At 51.2% G+C, this 17,500-nt stretch overlaps 1 protein-coding gene across 3 annotated transcripts in view; it reads left to right on the forward strand.

Moving 5' to 3' along the window:
- Window positions 1-17,500, forward strand: part of dnah6 (dynein, axonemal, heavy chain 6) — a 73,983-nt gene that overhangs the window by 24,789 nt on the left and 31,694 nt on the right. For all 3 annotated transcript variants that reach the window (XM_035530041.2, XM_081714269.1, XM_081714270.1), the window contains exons 39-56: window positions 317-538; window positions 720-867; window positions 1,260-1,417; window positions 2,622-2,753; window positions 3,161-3,332; window positions 4,113-4,259; window positions 4,669-4,742; window positions 5,222-5,376; window positions 5,722-5,953; window positions 9,233-9,385; window positions 10,043-10,183; window positions 13,303-13,545; window positions 13,784-13,951; window positions 14,166-14,401; window positions 14,629-14,890; window positions 15,088-15,211; window positions 15,805-16,001; window positions 17,393-17,500. The exon at window positions 17,393-17,500 is cut by the window's right edge and continues 96 nt beyond it. In XM_035530041.2, the coding sequence (XP_035385934.2) occupies window positions 317-538; window positions 720-867; window positions 1,260-1,417; window positions 2,622-2,753; window positions 3,161-3,332; window positions 4,113-4,259; window positions 4,669-4,742; window positions 5,222-5,376; window positions 5,722-5,953; window positions 9,233-9,385; window positions 10,043-10,183; window positions 13,303-13,545; window positions 13,784-13,951; window positions 14,166-14,401; window positions 14,629-14,890; window positions 15,088-15,211; window positions 15,805-16,001; window positions 17,393-17,500 (3,072 nt within the window). The remainder of the gene's footprint in view (window positions 1-316; window positions 539-719; window positions 868-1,259; window positions 1,418-2,621; window positions 2,754-3,160; window positions 3,333-4,112; window positions 4,260-4,668; window positions 4,743-5,221; window positions 5,377-5,721; window positions 5,954-9,232; window positions 9,386-10,042; window positions 10,184-13,302; window positions 13,546-13,783; window positions 13,952-14,165; window positions 14,402-14,628; window positions 14,891-15,087; window positions 15,212-15,804; window positions 16,002-17,392) is intronic.

A 17,500-nucleotide genomic window follows, 5' to 3' on the forward strand; every position in this document is an offset into this window, starting at 1 on the left:
TTGAAAGCAGTCGTGCAGCTCACATGCGCTGCATGAACAGAATAAACATTAGCCCCTGCTTCTTTGGCCACACTCGGCACGCCCTCCCCGACAGCTAGCGCCGCCTTGTGGCCATGTTCTGGAACAACAGGGAGAATCCCCACTGACTTAAGACACAGTTCTTCACCTACACACATGGGGTTGTGCTCCAGTGCAGTGGATTACGGTCAAATCACTGTGGCTGCCCCCAAAAAGGTGCTCACTGGGACAGATGAGTTAACTCTAGTTATGGTAGTTATGCTGCAATCTCACTCTCTCTCTCCATCTCTCTCTCCAGCTGCCCAGTGGATGGGACCTGTGGAGCGTATACGTGGACTTTGAGAGCAAGCGTCTGGAGCTCTGGGATCGCCTCGTGCCGTTCTTCAACTACAACCCGGAGACGCCCTTCTTCGAGACGCTGGTGCCTACCACAGACACGGTGCGCTACGGCTACCTGATGGAAAAGCTGCTGTCAGTCGGCCACTCTGTCCTGTTCACCGGCACCACCGGAGTAGGGAAGGTAAGAGCTCTGCGTGTGTGTGTGTGTGTGTGTGTGTGTGTGTGTTTGAGAGAGAGTTGGAAAAGCTGCTGTATCTCTTTACGATTAGAGATATAGGTCTGCAATTTAATGTAAAGGTCTTTTGAGGAGAGGGGTAACAGGTGGTGCGCATGTGGGTTTGCACGTGCGTGTGTGTTATCAGTCGGTGGTGGCGCGTGGCCTATTGAACAGTGTACAAGAGCAGGCGGGATATGTGCCCGTCTACATCAACTTCTCAGCCCAGACGTCCTCAGCTCGGACGCAGGAGATCATAGAGTCCAAACTGGAGAAGAAGAGGAAGAACCTGCTGGGTACACACACACACACACACACACACACACACACACGCGCACGTACACACATATATATACAGACACACACACACACGCACGCACACACATATATATACAGACACACAAACACACAAAATGCATGCATATACAAGCATAAACATGGGTACATACATGCACATACAAAAACAGAAGCGTACACAAGCATACAGGCACAGACACACATAACGCACATGCACACTTACGTGTGCATTCATAGACACACACACAGTATATTCACAGCCAAAGTGCAGTGTAGTGTGCAAAATTCTATTTCTGACAAGCTGTTGAACAAGTATTAAACATTTATTATCTAGTTATACCTTTACCGTTTGCGTGTGCATATCGTGTGTGTATGTGTGTGTGTGTCTCAGGTGCTCCAGTTAATAAGAAGGTGGTGGTGTTTGTGGACGATCTGAACATGCCAAAGTTGGACAGTTACGGCTCCCAGCCCCCCATAGAACTACTGCGGCAGTTCCAGGACTTCCAGGGCTTCTATGACCGTGACAAGTTCTTCTGGAAGGAGATACAGGTGCATGTCTCACACACACACACACACACACATCATCATCATCATCATCAGTGATCACCTGAAGCAAAGGTAAGCGTGCATTTTTCTGGAATGCTGGCAATAGTCTTCCCAGTTGTGGACAGGATGGAAATGTCTCTGTAGTTTCCACCCTCTGGTTTGCCTCTCTTTTAAAAAATGGATGGCCACCACTGAACCTTTTTCCCCATATCTTCTCAGTGGTTGGGATAGCATCCCTAACCTCCACCAAGCTCAGTGGGTCACCCTTGCCTTCCTTCCTGTGGAATCCTGTCCAGGACCTCTTCATACCTCCTTGTTCCCTGGCGTTTTGGGTTTTCCAGGCTCTCTCCATCCACCAGCCCCTTTCGCTCATTCGCCCAGCGCTGGCCCAAGGCCTTGGCTCTGGAGGGGGCTTCCCTCTTGGCTCGGCCAGTGATGTCCTCTGGCCGAGACAGGAAAGCCTGCCGCTTTTTGGAACTAAGGTGTTCGGTCTCCTGACCACTGTCCTCAAACCAGTCCTGGGGTCTCCGTGCTTCATCCACGGATTTCTTCAGTGAACTCCACGGCACATCCATGTTTTTTGTTGTGCTAAAAATATTGTTGTCTTCTAATGCTTTCTTTTTTGTCCTAACTTCCTTTTGTAACACCCCCCCCCACACACACACAGTGTTTTCTTGTTAAGATCATGGAGGGCTATGGTGGAAGTAAGCTATTTAAAGTTCTAACAAAATACAGCGAACACCATCTGTTTAGCGTGGTCCCATCCATTGAACATACACACACGAATGCATGCACGCACTCATCAGTCCAGCACATGAGTTATGAAACGACATGAAACACAGGCGAGCCGTTTTCCAGATCATCGTAGCCTTTAGACCTGTCGGCTTGATGTATTATTGATTTTTGGCAGGTTAAACGTTCGCTTCGGACATGTTCAGATTTTAATTTTTTTTTCTTTAAGAACGATTTTCCTGTCCTTTAAAAAGTAATTAATGCTTAATCCCGTAACTCAGCCACGCTGCCGTAACATTCGAGTCTGAGTCGATAACGCATTAATTTGCTACAACGAACAGATGACTGCATTGATCAAAGTGTCCAGAACTTTCCACTGGTCGCCACCTCCTCTCTCGGGTCAGCGGTTATGAAAGAGGTATACGTAAGCAGCGCTCGTGTGCAAGACGTGTCAGCTGATGCTGTGTCTTTGCAGGACGTGATCGTAGCGGCGGCTTGTGCGCCCCCTGGTGGAGGGCGTAACCCCGTGACCCCTCGCTTCATCCGCCACTTCAGCATGCTCTGCCTACCGACGCCCTCCGAGCACAGCCTCAAACAGATCTTTAAGGTCTCTCACTCACACACACACACCCAGCCTCCCGGGTAGGTTTGGTCAGTATTGTTGGGGGGGTAGGTTTGGTCAGATTACACATATTTTACACATATGACACACAATTACACATATAAACATTACAAACACAGCTCTGCGTTGTGTTCTTTGCAGATAGGCACTGTTCACTTCTTTAACATAACATAATTAGATAATTTACTGGTGCATAAGGTTATTAGTAAACTTAGATGTATACACTTGACTATGTAAATGTGTTTTTACTTTTTTTTGCATGTTTGTGTTGTGTGTACATGTCCGTGTGTGTAATTATATGTTTGTAATGTATTTTTGTGATTGGTGCGCGTGCGTGTGCGCGTGTGTGTGCGTGTGTGTGTGTGTGTGTGTGTGTGTGTGTGTGTGTGTAGGCCATCCTGTGTGGCTTCCTGCTGGATTTCCCGGCCGCGGTCAAGCAGGTGGGAGGCAGCATAGTGGACGCAGCAGTGGAGATGTACCGCCGCATGAGCGTAGACCTGCTGCCCACCCCTGCCAAGTCCCACTACGTCTTCAACCTCCGAGACCTGTCCAAGTGTGTGCAGGGTGAGACACACACACACACACACACACACACACACACATGCACATCCATACACACACACACACACACACACACATCTATACACACACACACAATCACATGTACATGCACTCGCATGCGCGCGCAGGCAAACACGTGCACACACACACACACACACACACACACATCCATACACACACACACACACACACACATCCATACACACACACAAACACACACACACACACACACACACACACACATTAATTCCTGCATAGGGATTTGGGACAGAGAGAGATTCAGAGAAAGAGGGTACAAGAGAGACTATTTCTGACTCCTCTCTGCACTGCTGAAATTAGGCACTGGCACACACACACACACACACACACACACACACACACACACACACACACACACACACACACACACACACACACACACACACACACACTCCCTCTTGCCCTGGGGCCTATTTAGTCTTTTTATCTCAGAGCCCTCAGATGTCCAGTAAAAATGCTCTCATGATTTGAAAGGTGCCAAAGGACCAATAAAAATGTCCAATAAAAATAAGCTTTAGTTAAGCTAAGCAGGCCAATACAGTGTGATGCCTTGTAGATAAAGCTTTGTTACCGTGGTGATGTGTACCCTCCCCAAACGCCTGTGCGTTTATTGGTATGACGATGCCTTGGGTCTTGCCAGAAAGATTATGTTGATATTGGGAAAAGCTGTAACCTGTAATCACAAGGTCATTTCACGCCAAGTGGTGCGTGTGTGTGTGTGTGTGTGCACGCGTGTGTGTTTAGGCATGCTGCAGTGTGAGCCTGGCTCCGTGCAGGACCAGTTCCAGGTCGTCCGTCTGTTCTGTCATGAGAGCCAGCGTGTGTTTCACGATCGCCTCATCAACAGCGAGGACAAAGCCTACTTCCACACCATGCTCTCCGAGATGGCCAGTCAGAACCGTTCCCTGAGTTTGAACCCCTCCCCCTGCTCCTCGTCTCACCATGTCGCGATTTGCTCAAATTATCTATTGATTACTAGTTTTATTTATTTACCGATACTTGTATTGATTAATATTAGCAGGAACTAAAAAAACCCCAAAAAAACTCCTGAGCAACATTACCACTCCAAATCTGCCCCTGTCACTACACACAGACGCTTAGAATAACTGTGATCCTAACCAAAGCTGTATCTGTCCAAGTTCTTTTAAAAACTTTTTATTAGAGCAGTCTTGTCAGGTGTACAGAAAGGAGCCTGCTGTCTCCATTCCTACACCAGTCTCCCTCTCTACGTTAGTACGCCCCCCTTGGTCTGTCTGCATATTAATGTACTGAGCGTCACCACCGTGTCTTTACTTGACAGGTAAATATTTCAGCATCAGATTGGAGCCCAGTTATTTCACAAAGCAGCCCATTATCTTTGGAGATTTCATCAAGGTATGTTTCTGGTTTGAAATCTTGCATGCTCGATGATTGTTGTTGTTGGTGTTTTTATTTAGTTATTTAATTTTTTTGGGAAGAAAAAACACTAACGCAAGCTTGCGGTAAAAATAAGCTTACTGCATGGATTTTAAGTGTGTAAAGTTTTTATAGCTGTATAGGTGATATAGGTGTTTTGATCTTATTGAGGATACATTTGTATGAACCATTTACTTAATTAATAATCACGCTTAACTGGTACTCCATTTTTTATTAACGGTATTAATGCATAAACGCTATATTATGTATTTTTAATGAGGACTACGTACTCGCTGCGGAGTTGTGATTAGTGTGTAATCACATTATCTGGTGGGACCTGTAAAGTGCGGTTCCGAGATCGTTTTATTGACGTTTCCTAACTAACGCCTCATAAAAGTCGCGAGCACAGCGGTTTTAAACGACGCGACGTGCTGGCCCGGCCACGTCCTCCCGCTCAGGTTGGCGCCGATAAGGCGGACCGCGTCTACGAGGACCTTCCGGACATGGAGAAGATCCGAAACGTCCTGCAGGACTACCTGGACGACTATAACCTGACCTTTGCCAAGGAGACCAAGCTCGTCTTCTTCCAGGACGCCATCGAGCACTTGTCCAGGTAAACCAGTAACCCACGTCCCACCACAAACCTTCTCTTCATGTTTAGCCGGGGCCGCTAACATGAACGTGCACGTAAGTTTATATATGTTTTGCTGCAGAAGTTTTCACTTTGCGGTTCATTTTGTTGCCATGTGGTCAGGCTGCTGTTTCAGATCCTCCTCCCTTTAAACATCTAGCTGACGCTTTTTTTCAAATCCAAAGCATCTTACAATAATCACAGAATATTACTTGAGGGTTAAGGGTCTCGCTCAGGGGCCCAACATTGGCAGGGCTTGAACCGGCGACCTTCCGAGCACGACTCGGTTCCCGTGACCACTGAGCTACCGCCCTCTTCCTCCTCTAGGATCGCTCGCATGATTCGCCAGGAGCGCGGCAACGCACTGTTGGTCGGCGTGGGCGGGACAGGAAAGCAGTCTCTCACGCGGCTGGCCGCGCACATGTGCGGCCACCGCTGCTTCCAGATCCAGCTGAGCCGCGGCTACGACTACAACGCTTTCCGCGACGACCTGCGGAGGCTGTACAAGATGGCCGGCGTGGAAGGCCGAGACATGGTCTTCCTCTTCGCCGACACCCAGGTGCCGGGGAGACGTGCCCCGATCATTCGCAGACATATGCAACTAGTTAAACAGCAGTTGACTCCCGTACAGTTAGAGAAGCACTTTATGTGAAGTTATAGGCCACGGTAACTGGGGGTTTGGGAAAAGGCTGAAAACCAAACCTCTCTGCAGGTAATGCGTTCCGCACACATCTCTCCTGCTCCCTGTAATGAGTTTTCACACCTTGCAACCTTCCTGTCTCCGCACCCTGCTCTCGGATCCGTCTGCCTGCGCACGCGGGAGGCATTCCGGACCTCCTGGTATAATTACGATGCGGAGACTTCCTGTCCTGTCGCGGCGTGTAGCTAACGGAACTGCCGGGACGTTGGCGTGAGCGCCCGCACGGCCCCCGCACCCTGGGGTGTGGTTAGGGCTGCCTCATGCTGAAGGGGTGCGGAGTAGGACTCTGGGAGCCCTGCCTGGGCGTCCTGCCTGCGGGCTCTTCGCGCAAGGAATGTGGCAGACGGAGACCGACGCAGACCAGTTAGCTCGTAGGGGGCAGAGGGTCACATAGGGAATGAATTAGAGTGTGAGTGTGTACGAGTGTGTGAGTGTGCGTCTGCGTGTGTGTGTTTATGTATATATGTGTAAGTATGTGCACATGTGTCAAGGAGGACTATGGAAAGTGGGTGGATCTCCCGTGGTGTGTGTGTGTGTGTGTGTGTGTGTGTGTGTGTGTGTGTGTGTAACGCCTCAGCCGCTAAATGATTTCAGGCACTTGAAGCTCATTCTTATCTCTCCTGGCACAAGCCTTCAAGTCAGTAGTGTCTGAGTTTAATCCCATTGCTGTGCAGTTTCCAACAAACCTGACAGCTTCAAATAATAACCGAGACCCTCCTGAGAGCGGCTGACCTTTTTAACACGCTGTGTGCCAAACTTGGAGAAACTTCCCATTTTTGTTTTTTTCTCTTTCTCCGTGTCCTTGCTGTCTCCCCGTTCTGGGAATTCCGACGGCGACAGCTCGGACCAAATGTCCTCCCAAACCAGACGCGCTTCCCACGCCGCACAGCTCACGGCCGCATTCCCTCTCTGCCCCGTTTCCATCACTCTTAAACCTTCCGCGCGCCCACCCGCCCGGTCCGGCTCCTTCGGTGGAGATATCCCGTCCCGGTCTAAGTGGGTTAGGACTGGCGCGTCACGTTCCAGGAGGGCCGACGCTGCAGCACTGTACTCGCTCAGCTTGCGAGGGTTTAGGTCGTTAGCGCAAGCCCCGATGCACGTGTAGACGACAGTAAAACCGACAGTGCTGTGGAGTTTTGAACGTTATAAAAAAAATCACTTTTCTTTACCAGGCATGTTGCACATGCGAGGAATTTGTCTTATCCAACATATCAGACATACACACACGGTGGACTATAGGGACATACGGAATAACGGCGGTTCGGGAGAATGACCACAGCTGAAACTCCACTCTTATTCTGTTTATACTTCCCTTATGCCTCCGGGATGAATCTCGGACATAAATCTCCATCTCCGAGACCCAGTTCTCCTGATACCCCCCCCCCCCCATGTCACAAGCCCCTATGGAAATCAATACATGTAAGAAATTAGAAATATACAGAGAGAAATAAAATAAAATACAGTTATAAAATGATCATTTAAAAATGATTTCAGAATATGTACATAGGAGCTGGGTTATATACTGGACATTTCTATATATATAAGCTGATGAAGGACCTCTGTCCCAAAATGTTCTGTTTCTCTGGAAACTCTGGGTACTTTACTACATTTTTGAATATCTCTACATCTCTTACTACAGTATGCTGCAGTTACTCACCTGGAATCTTCTTCGGAGATACACACACACACACACACACACACACACACAATACAATCTAAAATGACCATTTATAGGTAGATATACCTCTAGCTGGGATGATACATGTACATTTGAGAAGTGCTATGTTATGTGCTATAATAAAGAAGGGTTATAGGTTATAGACTAAAGAGCATTAATGGGGCCCACAGCCCAGGGGGAAAAACTCTGTCTGGTCATGCTGGCTTTGATGGTCTTCTCCCTGATGCCAGAGGGCGGAAGAGCCGGTGTTCTAGGCGAGAGGGGTTGGTTATATTTTTACCAGCACAGTCCGTGACTCTGCTGTCGGCGGGGCACATCCAATAATCCCCTCCACGGTTCTGATTATGCACCTCGGCTCGGCTCGCTCCCGCGGAGCGGTGGAGCCGATGCAAGCGCCGATGGAGGAGGTGACGATGGGCTCAGCGGGCGCAGCGTAGGACCGGCTCCTCGGAGACCCGCGGCGGGTTGAATTTCTCCAGCTGCCTCGAAAAGATTGTCCCCGGCCGTGCTCCGTCGGCAGCGCAAACGATGTTCCTCTCGAATCTCGGGTCCCTGGAAATGGTGGCATCCAGGAGGTGGAGGTGTAGACAAAACAAAACAAAACAAAACAAAACAAAAAAACACCTCTCCCAAGTAAACACTAGAAAGATGTCTCAGGTGTCGTTTCGAGATAATAACAGCCGCGTGCGGTGTGGTTTTACAAAGCCGGCACACATCTCATTTACGCTGTATACGGAAAGCGACGGTAGCGACGCTTGCTTAGTCTGGGATGGTCACAGCGCAAACTAGCCTGTCACGCCGGCTCTCGGGTAGCGGGACTAGTGGGATTGCTGCCTCTGCAGGGCGGAAACGGTGCTGAAAGGTTTAGCCAACGACATTTAGAAGCCCTCTAGAAGATAGCAGCCACATCTGTAAACGTCTCAGGATGTCTTACAGTTCCAAAGAGCAGGGTCGCTGTCCTTGAGAAGGAGATTAAAACTAGATCTTAATGGCTGTCTGGCATGGAGATGGAAGAGATGATGTGTGTAAAGTGTGAGGTGTGTATGTTAGGGTTCAGGAAGAAAAAATTGCCACACCCACCCAGGGATTTCATTCTAGCTATCTGGTTTTACTGATCAACTCAAGCCAACAGGTGGGTTCAGTTAGTGAAATTGGCTAGATGATTTAAAATGTCGACAGGATTCCTGAACCTGAACTTCTGCACCTCTTTATCAGAATTTAATGATCTGTTACTCCCTGAGTTGTCACGTAGACTGGCTGAAAGTGTTTTTCCAGCGGCTGGTTACAACAACATAAGGCTTGTAGGACATCTGTAACATAGTGTTGCAGTGGCGAATTAGATGAGGGGGACGTTTGTCTCCTGAGCAGCGGTAGAGGATACTGTGTCGAATGTCCGTGGCTTTCACACATAGATGTAGCGGATTGCCCACGTCTGATGTGTCTCTCCTGGTTGGCCTCAGATTGTGGTGGAGGAATTCCTGGAGGACATCAACAACATGCTGAACTCGGGCGAGGTGCCCAACCTGTTCGAGAAGGACGAACTGGAGCAGGTGCTGGCCGCCACACGGCCCCGGGCCAAGGAGGCGGGCATCGCTGAGGGCAACCGGGACGAGGTACCTGCTGGAGTGCTTGGCAACCGTTAAAAACCAATGGGTTTCCTGTGCCTCCATGTTGTTTGTCAAGTCATTGTTTCCCAAATCATCGTTCATTTGTATCTGTCCCTCTGTCCCAGTGGAGTCTAGTCTATCCAGCAAAGGGCCTGTGTTTTTGCTCAGACCAAGCAGGACTGCTCCCGGAATGCTCCCGGAGAGCTCCTGGACATCTCCTGTTTACACTTGCTTAAACGGTGGTCCTCAAGCTAATGGTTAGATGGTCCAGCTGTTCTCCTGCTTAGCTGAAGTGACAGATTGTAGCCACACGGACCCTTTATAGACAAGACTGGACACTGCTGATCTATTCCTTCACCTGTTTCTTTTCATCTGTTCCGTTCATTAAGCCAGCCTTTCACGCACATATACATTTATATACGCATCCATCCATCTGTCCATCCATTCGTTCATCCATCCCTCCATCTGTCTGTCTTCGTTTAGCCATGGTCATGGCATTCATAACAAGCACTTATTTGTTTGAAAAAAATAAGATGACTTTCCATGTATTTCCATTAAAAGTGTAGTCAGTGTAGTCAGACTAAACTCTGTACATCACACTTGACTTTGTGCCCTCTGTGCGTGTGTGTGCACGTGCGTGTGTGTTCTACTCTCCGCCCCCAGGTCTTCCAGTTCTTCATCTCGCGCGTGCGGGAGAAGCTGCACATGGTGCTGTGCATGAGCCCCGTGGGCGACGCCTTCAGGTCGCGCTGCCGCATGTTTCCCTCCCTCGTCAACTGCTGCACCATCGACTGGCTGGTGCAGGTGGGAGCCCCTCTCTCTCCCAACAAACCCCTTACCGCACCTAATCACGCTTCGGTTTAATCATTGCGCAATTGCCAAGGCGACGTTCCTATTAAACGCCGACGAAAACGTCCCATTCGTCAAGTCACGTCAGGCGAATTTAACGGAACCTTAAGACGTTCGTGCCGCTAAATGCCACCAGTGCGCCAGGGGAGTCGTCCATCTGCCCCACCATTTTTAAAGCTGATGGAAATGGCTTTTAGCAACACGACGCCTTCTGCCTCCTAATAGCCGGCGTTAAAATAGTCACTCTGAGCAAGACGCGTGTCCCGGTGACCGCCCTGCCCTCCGTGAGGAGCAGCTGAAATCTCTCACCACCGGCCCAGCTGTGCTACGCGATCAGGAACAACGCGGTGGCGGTCTTACCTGCTTATCCGCTATTTCCTGCATGCAGGCAGCTTGTAATCTTGTGTTTGTGTGTGATTCCGCCTGATCCTGAGTCTGTGGTGTCTGGCTCTGATGAAGGCGTATCCCCTGGGAAGGCCATTCCTCATGCCCCTACGGAGTCAGTGGCACAGCGGGCAGTGAATGCACTCACGACTAGACAGAGAAGTGAGAGAGAGGGAGAGAGTTTGATCGAAGAGGTTGGGAGAGGGTGAGAGAAAGACAGAGGGGGGAGGACAGAGTGTTTGATCAGAGAGAGGGAGAGAGAAAGCAAGAGAGAGAGAGGCAGACAGACATAGAGAGAGTTTGCTGTTTGACTCTTTAAGGTACACTACCTATCGTATTTCATACAGGCCTCATCTGCAGCCTGTACCTGCCCCGCCCTCCCTCCCTCCATCTCTCTGTCTCTCCCCCCTCCATCCCTCTCTCTACTGTCTCTCCCTTCCTCCATCTCTCTGTCTCTCTCTCCCTCCCTCCATCTCTTTACTGTCTCTCCCTCCCTCCCTCCATCTCTCTGCTGTCTCTCCCTCCATCTCTTTACTGTCTCTCCCTCCCTCCCTCCATCTCTCTGCTGTCTCTCCCTCTCTCTCTACTGTCTCTCTCTCTCCCTCCCTCTCTCTACTGTCTCTCTCTCCCTCCATCTCTCTGTCTCTCTCTCCCTCCCTCCATCTCTTTACTGTCTCTCCCTCCCTCCTCCATCTCTCTGCTGTCTCTCCCTCCCTCCCTCCATCTCTCTGTCTCTCCCTCCCTCCATCTCTCTGTCTCTCCCTCCCTCCATCCCTCTCTCTACTGTCTCTCCTCCCTCCCTCTCTCTCTCTCTCCCTCCCTCCATCTTTACTGTCTCTCCCTCCCTCCATCCCTCTCTCTACTGTCTCTCCCTCCCTCCATCTCTCTGTCTCTCTCTCCCTCCCTCCATCTCTTTACTGTCTCTCCCTCCCTCCCTCCATCTCTCTGCTGTCTCTCCCTCCCTCCATCTCTTTACTGTCTCTCCCTCCCTCCCTCCATCTCTCTGCTGTCTCTCCCTCCCTCCCTCTCTACTGTCTCTCTCTCCCTCCCTCTCTCTGTCTCTCTCCCTCCCTCCCTCCCTCTCTACTGTCTCTCTCTCCCTCCTTCTTCTCTGTCTCTCTCTCCCTCCCTCCCTCTCTCTACTGTCTCTCTCTCCCTCCCTCCCTCCCTCCCTCCCTCTCTGTCTCTCTCTCTCTCCCTCCCTCTCTCTGTCTCTCTCTCTCCCTCCCTCCCTCTCTCTACTGTTCTCTCTCCCTCCCCTCCCTCCCTCCCTCTCCCTCTCTCTCTCTCCCTCCCTCCCTCTCTCTCTCTCCCTCCCTCCCTCTCCCTCTCTCTACTGTCTCTCCCTCCCTATCTTCTCCTCCCTCTCTTTCTCTGTGTCCGCTGTTCTGCACATGTGTCTTTTAGTAGAAGTGTGCTACAGCGCTTCACTAATGTTAAAGAGCGTGTGTGTGTGTGGCTGTGGGCAGTGTGTGTTATTTTTTATCCAGAGTTAATGTGTGTATTTGCTTGTTTCCGTATGTGGTTTTGGGTGAGTTTTCCTGAATGGGTTTATCTCCCGTTATCAGTCAGCACTTGGGCCTACACACACACACACACACACACACACACTTACACACTTTTTAAGGTAAATCTCATGCCTCTACTAAAGAGAGGTGCAGAGGTATGATTGTAGTTGTCCTTGTTTTAATGTATGATAGATATTTTTCATTTTAATTTGTTCTAGCCGCCTCGCAATGCAATGAATGCTTTTGCCGGAGCCGTTTTGTCCTGCAGGGTTTGTGAGTTTACACGCAGAATTGCACTGATTGCACTTTGTGTTGGCTTGGAATGGCTTTTTATTTTCTAAATGACTAAACTTTGAAACAACACAAAGCAAAAACCTATTTTTCAAAACCGCTTTGGCATCAATGACTCAGCGGTTCAAACCGACACGGCGTGTTCATTTGTATGTTTGAGACGTCTGTTCACTCCACGAGAAAAATGGCGCTGCTCTGTCAGTTGTGGGTTATTGTGTTGGTTTGTGATGTGGGACGATTCTCGGTTCTGCCCTTCTGTTCAGATGCTTTAACATTAATTAAAGATTTGTATATTAAAGCTTTCAAATTAAATCAATGCTTTAGGCGTTAACACTGCATTGCCAAGAACGGAAGAACTTTTTGAAGAACAGTTATTTATCATAAACAGTCTCTCTCTTGCTCTCTACCTTATCTCTCTCTCTCTCCCCTCTCTCTCTCTCTCTCCCCTCTCTCTCTCTCTCTCTCTCTCTCTCTCTCTCCCCCTCTCTCTCTCTCTCTCTCTCTCTCTCTCTCTCTCTCCCTCTCTCTCTCTCTCTCTCTCCCTCTCTCTCTCTCTCTCTCACTCTCTCTCCTCTCTCTCTCTCCTCTCTCTCTCTCTCTCTCCCCCTCTCTCTCTCTCTCTCTCTCTCTCTCTCTCTCTCTCTCTCTTTCCTCTCTCTCTCTCCTCTCTCTCTCTCTCTCTCTCTCTCTCTCTCTCTCTCTCCTCTCTCTCTCTCTCTCTCTCTCTCTCCCCTCTCTCTCTCTCTCTCTCTCTCTCTCTCTCTCTCTCTCTCTCTCTCTCTCTCTCTCTCTCTCTCTCTCTCTCTCTCTCCTCTCTCTCTCTCTCTCTCTCTCTCTCTCCCCTCTCTCTCTCTCTCTCTCTCTCTCTCTCTCTCTCTCTCGCGCTGCCAGTGGCCGCGGGAGGCTCTCCTCTCTGTGTCCGAGATGTTCTTTCAGGGTGTGGAGTTCGGCAGTGAGCAGGTGAAGCGCCGCTTCCCGGAGATGTGCGTGGAGATTCACGTGAGCGTGGCGGACGCGGCTGAGCGCTTCTACTCGGAGCTGCGGCGCCGCTACTACACCACACCCACCTCCTACCTGGAGCTCATCCACCTGTACCTCAGCATGCTGGTACACAAGAGACAGCAGCTGGAGGCGGTGAGGAGACCCCCCCCCCCCAAACTGGTCCAGGGACCAGAACTGAAGTGAACGTGCCCATGAGGTTATGAGGTCAACCCCGCATGCTGGACCTTCAGGCTGACGTGCACGACTGAGAAGATGCATCATTTGTGCATGTCAATAATCTGAGGACATAACATGGCTAAAAGCAGTGTGTGTGTGTGTGTGTGTGTGTGTGTGTGTGTGTGTGTGTGTGTGTGTGTGTGTGTGGGGTCAGGCTCGTGATCGAGTGAAGAACGGCCTGACTAAGCTGCTGGAGACCAATGCTCTGGTGGATGAGATGAAGGTGGAGCTCTCCGCCCTGGAGCCTGTGCTCAAACAGAAATCTATTGACGTCAACGCCCTTATGGAGAAACTCGCCGTGGACCAGGAGAAAGCTGACCAGGCAAGTGTGTGTGTGTGTGTGTGTGTGTGTGCGTGCGAGATTTATTCCCAGTGCGTTCCCAGTACACTCACACATTGTAATCATTTTTCTTTGACATTTATCACACGCGCTTGAGATGAACGTCTCCCTTCCGGCATGTCGCAGTTTTACCGGCCTTGGCTTTCCACGTTTGCCGTTGACCTTGACATCTGACCTTTGACCTCTGCTGCCGCAGGTGCGCAAGGTGGTGAAAGAGGACGAGGCCCTGGCAAAGATGAAGGCAGCGGAGACGCAGGCCATCGCCGCCGATGCCCAGCGGGACCTGGACGAGGCACTGCCCGCCCTGGACAGTGCCAACCACGCACTGGACGCGCTGGACAAGGCCGACATCGCCGAGATCCGCGTGTTCACCAAGCCCCCCGACCTCGTCATGACCGTCATGGAAGCCGTGTGCATCCTGCTCAATAGCAAGTGTGTGTGTGTGTGTGTGTGTGTGTGTGTGTGTGTGTGTGTGTGTGTGTGTGTGTGTAAAAAAGGAATTATACTTAACAGGGATTAACAGGTGTTCTTAAATAAGAATTCCTTTGTAATATATTTTCTAGTTTTCTGGTTCCATAGGAACACTTATTCTATTCAAGCTTCTGAGGATTGAAAAACGAACATTAGACTACATCTCCCATAATTCCCCACCCCCGCAGGACTGACTGGGCCAGCGCCAAACAGGTGCTGGGCGACTCCAACTTCCTGAAGAAGCTGACGGACTACGACAAGGACAACATCCGGCCTCAGGTCCTGCAGCGGCTGCAGCGCTACGTCCAGAACGCGGACTTCGTGCCCGAGAAGGTGGAGAAGGTGTCCAAGGCCTGCAAGTCCATGTGCATGTGGGTGCGCGCCATGGACCTCTACTCGCGAGTGCTGAAGGAGGTGGGGCCCAAGCGCGAGAAGCTGGCCGCCGCCCAGGTGAGTCCAGCTTACGGGAGGAGTCGTGGAGGCGGGCGGCAGGCTGATGGGGGGAGGTTAACTGTATATGGGCGGAGTTCCGCTACAACATGCTGCCTGAACTGTCCCCAGCCACCTCCGTGTGTCCGGTTTGGCGTCGCTGCCGTGCGTTGTGCTCGCCCGGCGTCATTGTTCCGCGCTCGTTTATTGTGCCGCAGGCGGAGTTGGACGCTACCATGGCAACGCTGAGGGAGAAGCAGGCCAAGTTGCAGGAGGTGGAGAATCAGATCAAAGTGCTGCAGGAGCAGTTTGACTCCAGCGTGGGCGAAAAGGAGGCTCTTGGTACGAGAAAGAAGAGGGGAGAGCGAGGGAGCGAGAGGGAGGAAGGGAGAGGGAGTTTTAGCACTTATCGAGTTTATCATTTTTAATATTGGTAATTCTGTTAATGGAGTTGGCCACATTTGTCAATTACAGTAAAGCCACCGGAATGCTAATTTGAATTTGAGAGAGAGAGAGAGCGTGAGATGGAGAGAAAGAGCGGTAGAGTGGGAGAAAGTTGGGAAAGAAAGAAGAGGAGAGCAGAGAGGAATGCAGCTGAGTGTAAAAGGGAGAGAGAGAGAGAGAGAGAGAGAGAGAGAAGAGGGGCAGAGGGAGGGGTAACAGAAAGCGCAGGCGGGCGATGGCCTCTCATCCAGTCACACACGAGTAGCCTCGCTCGGCTCGCAGGTGAAAACACCGGCTGGGCAAATAGTATAGCCCACAGAATCAGTTCCACCTCACCTGGTGTGTGTGTGCGCGTGTGTGTGTGTGTGTGTGTGTGTGTGCGCGTGTGTGTGTGCGTGCGCGGGCGTGCGTGTGGGTGTGTGTGTGTGTGTGCGTGTGTGTGTGCGCGTGTGTGTGTGCGTGTGTGCGTGCGCGCGTGTGTGTTTTGGCAGCTGAGACCATGGCGCTGACAGAAGCGCGGCTGGGCCGCTCAGGGAAGCTGACGGCGGCCCTGGCAGACGAGCAGGGCCGCTGGCAGGAGAGCGTGGCCCTCTACCAGCAGGACATCCGCGACGTCACCGGCAACGTGTGCATCGCCGCCGCCTGTGTGGCCTACTGTGGAGCCTTCACCTCCTACTACAGGCAGCTGGTAGGGTGTTAACGTGTGTGTGTGTGTGTGTGCGTGTGTGTGCGTGTGTGTCTGTGTGTGTGCGTGTGTGTCTGTGTGCGTGTGTGCGTGCGCGTGTGCGTGCGTGTGTGCGTGCGTGTGTGTGCGTGCGCGTGTGCGTGCGTGCGTGTGTGTGTGCGTGCGTGTGTGTGCGTGCGCGTGTGCGTGCGTGTGTGTGTGTGTGTGCGTGCGTGTGTGCGTGCGTGCGTGTGTGCGTGCGCGTGTGTGCGTGCGCGTGTGTGTGTGCGCGTGCGTGTGTGTGCGCGTGTGTGTGTGTGTGCGTGTGTGTCTGTGTGTGTGCGTGTGTGTGTGCGTGTGCGTGCGCGTGTGCGTGCGCGTGCGCGTGTGCGTGCGTGTGTGTGTGTGTGCGTGTCTGTGTGTGTGCGTGTCTGTGTGCGTGTGTGTCTGTGTGCGTGCGTGTGTGCGTGCGCGTGTGTGTGTGTGTGTGTGTGTGTGTGTATGCGTGTGTGTGTGCGTGCGTGCGCGCGCGTGCGTGTGTGTGTGTGCGTGCGTGTGTGCATGCGCGTGTGTGTGTGTGTGTGTGTGTGTTCTTTTAAGAGTGGCATTATAATTAAAAGGGGGATAGAGGAAGAGAGACAAGGCACTTTTCCCAACAGGAAGCTTAAGGCAATTAGCCCTCACTGCAAACAAAACACATACTTTCACTGACTTTAAAGCACACCTCGTTCGTTATCCGTCATTCATGACCAATCCCTCAGCAGATACATTTATCATTGCCGCTCCTTCCGCGCCACACGTCTGACGCATGTTCTCCTTAAAACCATTCTGTCGCCGCCGGGCCTTGAGTGGAGAAGGATGAAAAAAGAAGCAAAGCAAGTCAGGCACACCCGCTCTGTTCGGGACTGCCTGGAAGTCCCCGGCCAGTCCAGCTCATTCGGCGCGTCGCTACAGATGGTAGAACGGGGGTGAGCACTGGCCGACGGGGCCCGGGTGCTTCCGGCTGGATCAGGGCTGCCGCTCGCCCGCTCCTGGAGGTCCCGGAGCTTTACTTTTGTTCGTTGCAGCCCAGGGTTGGCTCGCGTGTCTGCTGGACCGCCGGTGTAATTCTGACAGGCCCGACGACCGCAATATGTTTACTCGGGTGTCGAAGCGTCTTCTCGCTCGTCGACACAATCCTGCATAATTAGTTTTCAACGGAACTGCGCTGTTTTATACAGACGTGAACGTATTAAAGGAGGAAAATTTTGTTCACGGCTGTCCAAGTGGTTAGATTACTTAATTACAGTATTACTAGAGGCAGGGTAGAGCCTTACCTATAGTACAGAAATGCATTAATGAGTGTGTGTGTGTGTGTGTGTGTGTGTGTGTGTGTGTGTGTGTGTGTGTGTGTGTGTGTGTGTGTGTGTGTGTAGCTGATAGACCAGTGGATTTTGCGCTGTCAAGAGCTGGGCATTCCAATCAGTGCCAACTTCAGCCTGATCGGAATCCTGGGAGACCCATATGAGATCCGGCAGTGGAAT

This window comes from Electrophorus electricus, chromosome 5 (assembly GCF_041902795.1).
Source record: "Electrophorus electricus isolate QZ-2024a chromosome 5, ASM4190279v1, whole genome shotgun sequence".
NCBI classification, from domain to species: Eukaryota; Metazoa; Chordata; class Actinopteri; order Gymnotiformes; family Gymnotidae; genus Electrophorus; species Electrophorus electricus.